The sequence below is a fragment of the Arachis ipaensis genome, chromosome B09 (genome assembly GCF_000816755.2).
Source record: "Arachis ipaensis cultivar K30076 chromosome B09, Araip1.1, whole genome shotgun sequence".
NCBI lineage: Eukaryota > Viridiplantae > Streptophyta > Magnoliopsida > Fabales > Fabaceae > Arachis > Arachis ipaensis.
The window spans coordinates 75,855,240-75,864,643 of NC_029793.2; the positions used below are offsets into that span (position 1 = coordinate 75,855,240).

Here is a 9,404-nt window from a genome sequence, read left to right on the forward strand (position 1 = left end):
CACCCACCATACCAACAACCATATCAACCATATATAGAGCCACAACTATTCCAACACTAATACACCCAAGAACCACAAATTCCACACACACCACCTCAAGAATTTCACCAACATGAACCACCTTCCAATTACAACAAGCTTCCCTCAAACAATGAACCCTCTCTTCCACCATCACCTCCCAATTAAACCTTCATGTTAGAACTGAGAGACCTTGAATCTCGTATCTTAAGGCGACAAGAGGAGGATAAAAATAAGTTTAAGGAGTTAAGAGCAAGGATGGCTAGCATGGTAGAAGCCATGAGTCACCTAACATCCCACCTAAGCTCATGCATTCTAAGTACTCCCATTGTTGAATGTGGAGAAACAATCAAGGAGCCTAGTGAGGGAGTGAACTTGAAGCTCCATGGTGAGAAAGAGGAGTTAAAGCAAGGAGTGCAACAAGAGGAAGAGGTAGAAATTAGTGAACGAAAGGAAGTAGTGGGTGGATGTTTGGGATATGTTGAGCACATAAAGGAATCTCAAGTTGAAGATCTCTCTTCCACGGAGTATGGAAGAGATGTTAAAGAGGAGAGTAATGTTGCGGAAGTCGACAGAGAGTTTAAGGAAATTGATCAAGAAGTGGATTCTGTCATTAGTGATTTTTTGTCTACATCGATCAATCCCCTTGACGATCTTGTTGAGCCTTCTCCCAGTGGGCTAGAAAGCAATGTTGAGGAGGATGTACAACCTCCAAGGCATATTGTGAGTGAAGAATTGGAAGAAGTGTCCCAAGCAACAAGCCCCCTTATATACGATGATTTCGCATCAACATATGACCCTTTCGAGTTTGAAGAGTCCTTCCCCAATATGCTTAAACTTGATGATGAGGTAGACTTCACTAGACCTCCTATCTATGATGAGAGTGATGGGAAAGAGATAGAAGAAATTGGTGAAGAAGAATGTGAACTTGAGGAAGCTTAGCAAGAGGAGGAACGTGAAAAACCTTGCCAAGTGGTGGAAGCCTCTAGAAGAGGATGGACAGGAGTAGAGCGTGCTTTATCAAGATCATTGGGAACTCCTCCACCTAGTTTGTCATCCAATCCTTCGTTTGAGTGGGTAAAACTTCTAACTCTTAGCTTTATTATCCCACTTGAATTTGGTTTGCTTGAAACGGATGGCCAACTTAGGGCGCTTTGTGGAATTAAGCGAAAGAGGAGGATGTTTAGTGGTTGGCATTGTAAATCTAGGCTCGTTATGGTTGGAAGTTCAAAATCGAAGAGTATGGATTGGTGTAATGCTCAATTAGAAGATGGGTGCGAAGATAAGGTATGGGACCCTGGATCACAACATGAAAACCAATTTTGGGAACTCATATCTTGGAAAGAACCTCACCAAAGATTGGTGAAGATGGTTGGAACTTCTGATGACCGATTGAAGGACAAGCACTCTTGGAGGTTCAAGGATGGATACAAGCATAACCCACCTTGACAAGGAGCCTCCCAAATGTCCAACTTAAGGACTTAAACTAAAAGTGCTTGGTGGGAGACACCCCACCATGGTAAACCCTTTCCATTCTCTTGTAGATATAATGAATGAATGAATTGGGTTCCATTTTGTATAACTTCCTTACCCCCTTTGTATATTTTACCTTGCTTTCTAAGTTGTTTATACACTCTATGCCTTAGTTAGGGATGATTCTTTGAATTTGAGTTTTTGCTTGGATTGCAATTTTCCTCAATTTATTTGAAAAATCTCCAAAAATTTAAAAATATGTTTGATTTTGCATTTTAGCTGGTTCTAGAGTCCTAGAGGAGGTTGGGAGGATTATGAGCTCTTCTTGGTGCTCTTAAAAAAAAGAGAGATGAAAGCCACAGCTGTGCATTTCGCACTTTCTGGGCCAAGGACTAGAGAATTGTGCCACTTTTGGGCCAAATCTGGGCCTTAAGCCATGCGGATGCATACATGGCATGTCCTCGTCCCTTTGTGTTTCCGTACCCACGCGTGGGCGCACCTGGCACCTCCGCGTCCCATCATCATTCAACTCATCCGCGCGCAAGTGCATAGTGTGCGCGCGTCGATGCCTTTTTGCATCACCCAGGCCAAAGACCCGAGAGTTATGCCAACTCTGGGCCACTTTTGTGCCTCTGGCCAAGCTCACCCGCGCGGACACGTACTGTATGCGTCCGCGCCCATTCCCAAATCTCCCATCCACGCACAGGCGTATGTGACGCCTCCGCGCCACCTTCCTATTCTCTCACCCACGCGGACGCACATGATGTGCGCTCGCGTGGATTCAAAATTTACTAACCCCCAGGGACGCGAAAGCCCTAGCGCAGTCACGCACTCCTTCACCCCCTCCCCAACGTCTCTCCCTCTTCTTCTCCGTCCATCCCCACCCTTCGAGCCCCTCGACCCCCAACACCCTCCAGTCCGGCGACCACATTTTGCCTCCGTTAACCACCGCGTTACCTTCTCTTCTCGTCCCCAACTCTCTTTCTTTCTCTTTTTCCCTCCCTCCCTCATTCTCACGACTCCGTTGCCGTTGCTGCCGCAACCTCCATTGTCGCCGGCGAGCATCCCGCGACCACACACCCCCTCTTTCTTCTTCCCTCGCTCTTCCTCCCTTCCTCACCTTCTCCTTCTCACTTCGCCCCTGCTTTGTCTCCTCTCTGTTCCCTCTAATCACCACGACCCACCGCCGTGAGTTCATTGCCGCCACCATCTCTGAGCAGTGCTCCTCCATTTTTCCCCTTTCTCTGGTGCCGTTGTACTCTGCTCTGCTTCCAGGTTTCATAGCCTGAACCACTGTTCTATTTTCTTTACTGTCTTTTGTTAGTTTTGTTAATTAGTCTTAGTTAAGTTATTTGGATAATGTTGCATGTTAGGATAGATAGAAATAATTGCGGTTAGGTAGTTAGGATGTGGTTAGAGGATTCTAGGCCTGATAAGTGCTCCGTTTGTGTTTATTTGCTTAATTGTGCATGATTGGTTGAATGATGGTTATTGCTGCTATTTTTGGATTTTGGTTAAGGATGTGCTAAGTTTTTGGTTCTTACAAGCTGCCTTGCTGAGTTTCCTTGCATAATTTAGATTAATGCTGCTTAATCATATGTAATCCATGCTCTTACCATGTTTTGTTGCACTCTTGGATTTATATGTGAATTTTGTTGTTGTTTGCTATCCGGAAACATCCATTTTACTACCGGAATGCTACCCAAATTTCTGGAAAATTGTTTTGTTCTTAACTTGCAACCTAAGACTTGAACTTGGCACTTTTCGAAGTGAGTTTTGCCTGACTTCAACAAGTCCAATTCTTAGGTTACTATGGTTGGCATTTCCGTGCTGATTTGTGTTTTCCGCGATATGCATTGACATAGTGAGTTCAAGGCGTGTTTGTCGAATTTTTGTGATAAACAATACCTTGCCTAACTCAACAATTTGAACCTTCATGTACTCTCATGATTCAAGTTAAGTCAATTGACTTTCGACTCAAACTGAGCTTACCGATTGACCTTGACTTGAACTCTTTGAATATGGTTCATTCACTTGCAATGTTTGGTACATTCACTAGTGCAACCCTCTTTAATTCAAAATGGTTTTCAACTTGCATTTGGGAACATTAGTGCATACTTCACTTTTTCAATACCAACTATTGCAAGACTTTGTAACAATGACATTGCTTGATGATTTCCTCCCCATATACATGCTTTTGTGCAAAATTTTCATATTTCATCATCAATGACTAAATGTCCCTCATGATTTTGAGTATGCTTAACTTCCATACTTGTGCACTTCTTTTAATCGAGCCAGTAACCGTCATATCACTAACTTTTGAACTAGTTTCTAACTCTAACTTGATTAACCAACTGATTTCTTCCTTGTGTTTTGAACATAACCCCTTTAATTATTCTTTTGAATATGGCGTTTCTTAGGCTTATTGAATTAGCATTGTGCAATTATGTTTTGAATTCTTGGTTTGCAACTTGGTTTGAATTTTGAATTTTGTTACTTACATTCCAAGAATTCTCTTTTCTTCACTCACTTCATGAGTATGTCTTATCTTGAGTGCTATACATCTATTTGGCTAGTTGCTTATATCATATCACATCTGTTTTTCAGGATGTCGGATAAAGAAAAAGTGATAGCTACTACCTCAAAGAAGAGGAAGCACTCTAAAGCCTCCACCCCTTCTCCTTACGCCAACTATGCTAAGAATCTGCTGAATGACATGGAAAAAGAGAATCAATTGTTACCATCTACGGACCCAATCAAATTCTCCAACCTTTACTGTGAGCTTTGCTTCCCCAAATATCGGAAGACGAATCTGAACATTGAAAAGAAACTGGTCCTTCCCAACAACGTGAGACGCGCCATCAATGGCCGTATTCTGGAATTGGGCTTGGATTTTGTTGATAGGGATTTGGGAAGGATAAACACTTCGTGGGTGAAGGAGTTCTACTACAACTTCTTTTGTGCCACTCTTGATTCAGTCCACCTGTGGGATAGGGAGATCTTGATCACTGAGGCAGCTAGTGGGGAGGCATTGCTTTGCCAACCTCGCACAGATGACACATGCGCCTATCAGCAGGCAGAGGTAGCTATCCATTGCATGACCTTTAATTATGAGGCGCTAAAGCGCGTGATTGCCACACCGGACGCCCCTTGGGTGATGGATTCTGGTAACAAGAAACCCAAGGGGATGCTATTCACTTATCTGTCGAGAGAGGCTAAGACTTAGCAGCACATATTCGCCCATTATGTCTTGTCCACCACTCACTTTTCAGAGATTCTGATATATATGCTAGTTCTGATTGGTTGTGTTATGGAGGGGAAAGAGGTAGACTTATCCCGGTTGATCAAGCAGGGCATGTGGCACGCACACATTCGTGGCCTACTGCCATTTTTTACATTAGTCACCAGCATGATTGAGCTAGCCGATGTCCCATGGGAAAACGATGAGATGACACCACCATCCCCAGATAATGACGACAAGGAGGTTACTATTCCGTGGGGTGGGTGGGTGCACGAGAAGCCTCCACCCAGACGCTGTTCTCGAGCTAGAGTAGTGGTGGAGGCAGCTCAGCCTTCATCCTCTGCAGCAGCAGCAGGACCTTCTTCTGCTTCAGTAGCCGCAGCACCTTTGCCACCACCGTCAGCACCTGAGCTGACGTACCTGTTAGTGCAGCGCCTGTTTCGCATCATAGAGCGCAGTGAGCGTCGTATCATGCGACGTCTCGATCGCATAGACCAGGTCTTTGTATCACAGGGTATTGAGCTACCTCCACTCCCGGACTCTCTCGCCTCCGATGAGTAGGATCAGGAGGAGGAGCATGTTGAGGAGCCGACTCAGGAGGAGGCACCACCAAAGACACAGGCCACCACAGAGGTTCCGCAGCCCCCTGAGGACTCACAGCCAGTACCACAACCCGGCGCGACTGTTGACCCTCAGCCCGTGCTTCAGCAGTAGCATCGAGGACGATGCTTCATCCTAAAGTGTGGGGAGGTCACCATTCGTGACTGGTGGATAGCATTTGTGTGGTGAACTTTCAAACATTTATCCTTTAGTTTTTGCTACTTTATTTCGTTTTGCACTTTATCTTTGAGATTATTGTATATATTTGTTATCTTGGGATTACTTTATCTCAGTTGTCACATTTTGCACCTTAGATGGTATACATTCCATATTTTGGTTAGATTTTTATTGATGAGTATTTTGGTGAAAAATAAATTTCTCCCAAAACACACAAATCTAACCGGCAAGTGTACCGGGTCGCATCAAGTAATAATAACTCACATGAGTGAGGTCGATCCCACAGAGATTGAAGGATTGAACAATTTTAGTTTAGTGGTTGATTTAGTCAAGCGAATCAAGATTTGGTTGAGTTGTTTGCAATTGGCAGAAACTAAATTGCTTGAAATGTAAAGGGGAAGGGGAAATTGCAGTAAATTAAAGAACAGGAAAGTAAATGTGCTGAATCTTAAAGTGCAAGTAATATAAATTGCAGAAACTTAGATTGCAAGAAATGTAAATAACTGAAGCTTAAAGTGCAAGAAATGTAAATTGCTTAAATGATAAAAGGAATTGGGAATTGGGATTGCAGAATTTAAACAAGCAAAAGTAAATTGCATCAAACAGCAAAGCAGAAGATGAATTGAATTAGACTGGATCTCAAACAGAAACGTAAAAATGCTTTGAGAATTGTAAAGACAGAAAGGCAGTGCTTAAATTGCAGCAATGTAAAAGAGGTTGAAGATCTCAGGGTGGAAGAGACTAGATAACAAGTCTAGATCTCAAATCCTTCCTTGATCCAACAAGAACAATTGCAAAAGAAGTAAAGAAAAGTAAATTGCAGAAGTGTAGAAGAAGACGCAGTAAATAGCAAATGAAATTCAATTATGCAGAAGAAGTAAACAAGAGATCTCAAGGTGAGATTGAAACAGAAGTTCTTCAATTCTTCACCCAAGATCCAAAGCAAGAAAAATAAAAGAGTGCTCAAGCAAGAACCAAGAAGAAGAGAGATCAATTCCCCTTCTCAATTCTCCCAGGAAATTCAAAGTAAAAGCTCAAAAAATAAAAATGACAATTAAAAGGAAAAATTCAAAGTAAAAAGTAGCTCCCCTATTTACATCAAACTAACTCCTATTTATACACTTTCTATTCTTGGATTTTGGAATTTGGGTGGGCTTTTGATTTGGTGAAGAAATGAATTAAATTGGATTTTTAATCCAATTCCTAGCCCAATTTGCACCTCCAGGGGAAAGCTCAGTTGGAAAATCCAACTTAGCTTTCAAGCATGCTCCAACCGTGTCAAGTGTGGTGTGCGTCCCAGCCTTGGTGTGCCAAAGTGTGAAAGTTCAATGCTCAGTTGGAAAAACCAACTGAGCTTTCCTTGTGTTGAGCTTTGTTGCGCCAATTTGGTGCTGCCCGTGTCATGATGCGCATGGTTTCCTTCTTGGTGCGCCAAAATGTGGGGAAGGATGGGAGAAGTTCCAACTTAGCTTCCCTTGTAGCGCCTTTGCTTGTGGCCTCAAGGTCCCAGGTTCAACACTGGGTGGAGGTTAGCTTCCCTTTCTTCCTTGATGTTGGCCACGTTTTTGCTTCCCTTGGGCACGCTTGTGGCTTCCTTTAGGCACATTCCTTAGGCCACGCTTTTCTTATTTTCTTCTTTCTTCACCTACAAGCAATCAAAACAACCAATCAAAGTATCACTAAATTCACAAGGTTTATAAATCATTAAAATTCAATTAAATTTAGCTTAAACCTCATGATTTAACATCAATTACATGGTGGTTGATTGATTCAAAGAAGTCATACATTTTTAATCCAAATTACTTTCTTAGAATGCAAGAAAGTGCATAAAACCTAATAAAAACAATGAAAAAGGCTAGTGAAACTAGGCTAAGATGACTTGTCATCATTTATCATATAGTTGTTTTAGCATTTTTGGTTGTGAATTGGAAAAACATTGTGAATTGTTGAAACCTAGTTGATCCCCTTTGCCTATGAATTTGCTATGATTGGAAAAGGTGTAAACTAAGAAATTTTTTTTTAGTTTTCTGAATCACAACCTTGCATTAGAATAAGCTTAGCAAATATAATGAAAATTTCCAAGAAATCCATTTCTAGGGCACCACCCTAATTGGTTGAAAAGTTTTTTAGGACTTGCCTGAATTATACACCTTGTGAATCATGTTTTGAGCAAAAAACACAAAAATGTGAAGTTTTGAGCCTGATTGTGTGGTTACATCATATGACCACTTATTTTCATTCTTGTGTGCATTATTCTCTTCCTATGAGTGTAATCTTTGATTTGTTTGATTCTTTATGTCCATTATTTTATGTATACATGCATTTATATGATTGAGGCCATTTTTCAAATAGCTCACTTACCCAAATAGCCTACCTTTTATCTTCCATTGATAACCAATTTGAGCCTATGCTTAACCCACTTATTCTTAATTGTAGCATATTACAAGCCTCGGTGAAAAACAATAAATATTCCTTGTTTGGATCTTTGATTAGCTTAGGCTAGTGAGAGTGTTCATCACAAGATTTTGGGAAAGTTGGGTACATTGGGTAAGAGGTAAAAGCATGTTTTGTAGTTGTGTGAAAATCTTGGGAATTGGGTACACACTCATATATTAATCATGTGTAAACCATATGCATTGATGTTCTTGTATATATTTTAGTTTGCAAAAAAAATAATAATAAATAAATAAATAAATAAATAAATAAATAATAGAAAAAGATAGAAAAGGAAAAGCAATAAAAAGTGGAGAAAAATGTCCAAAAGCTTAAAAGTTCAATAAATTCAATGCATATGTGTGGTGATCAAAAAGAGAATGCATGAGTGTGTGAAAAAGTGAAGAATGGGTAGTTAGGTTAGTTTAAATTTATATAGGTTGTTATATAGGTTAGGTGGGAAGTTTAAGTTAATCAAAGATTCAAATCTCAAGCTCACTTGACCATATGCACCCTACCTTGACCCTAGCCCCATTACAACCTATGGGAAAGCCCTCATGATATTTGTATACATGCATAAAGTAATTTTTGATTGTTAGATGAGAAACAAATCTTGGAAAGCATGATAAGGGAAGAATTGAGTGAATCTTGCAAGTTTGTAAAATCTTTCAATGATTTAATCCAATTGTGGTTTGCTTTGATTGCTATTGCCTTAGCCCTTGTGCTTGCATGTGTATTCTTGGAGATTGATTTAATTTGACTGAGCCATTGCATTCATGTAATAGGTTGCATATAAATAGATTGCATTTAGTTAGTTTGCATTGAATAAATGTTGATACCCCTTTGCTTCTTTCTTGATTTTAGCATGAGGACATGCTTAGTTTAAGTGTGGGGAAATTTGATAAATCCCGATTTCGTGGATTATCTTGTGCTTATTTTAGGGGATTTTATCACCTTTTCCCACATTTATTCAATGAAATAGCATGATTTTGTAATTCTCCCTTGAATTGTGCTTAGTGTAAAAACATGCTTTTTAGGCACTTAAATTGGTGATTTTAACTCACTTTAATTCCATTCGATACCTTGATGTGTTTGTTGAGTGATTTCAGGTTCATAACGCTTGGATGGAAGAAATGAGGAGAAAAGCATACAAAGTGGAGAATGCATGAAGAAACAAAGATTGGGAATGCATCGATGGGCGCGCACGCGTACAAGGCACGCACGCGCAGAAGTGATTTCACATAGAGACGCGCACGCGTACATGCCGCGTACGCGCGGATGAAGAAATAGCCAATCGACGCGCACGCGCACATGGCGCGTACGCGCCGATAGTCACACGTGACCCACTTAAAGGCAAAATGCTGGGGGCAATTTCTGAGCTGCCCAGGCCCAAATCCAACTTGTTTCTGAGTGTATTTCATGCAAAATTGAAGTCCAAGCAAAGGGGGAGCAATTAGTTAGT

General features: G+C 41.0%; 1 protein-coding gene across 1 annotated transcript; it reads right to left on the reverse strand.

Annotated features, from left to right (window-relative positions):
- LOC107615614 (octapeptide-repeat protein T2-like) lies at positions 2,273-2,773 on the reverse strand. The gene has a single exon (XM_016317665.1). The coding sequence runs from the start codon at positions 2,771-2,773 to the stop codon at positions 2,273-2,275; it is 501 nt and encodes a 166-aa protein (XP_016173151.1).

Coding starts and splice junctions, on each gene's coding strand:
- LOC107615614 (XM_016317665.1), bottom strand. CDS start 2,773: ATGAAACCTGGAAGCAGAGCAGAGTACAACGGCACCAGAGAAAGGGGA.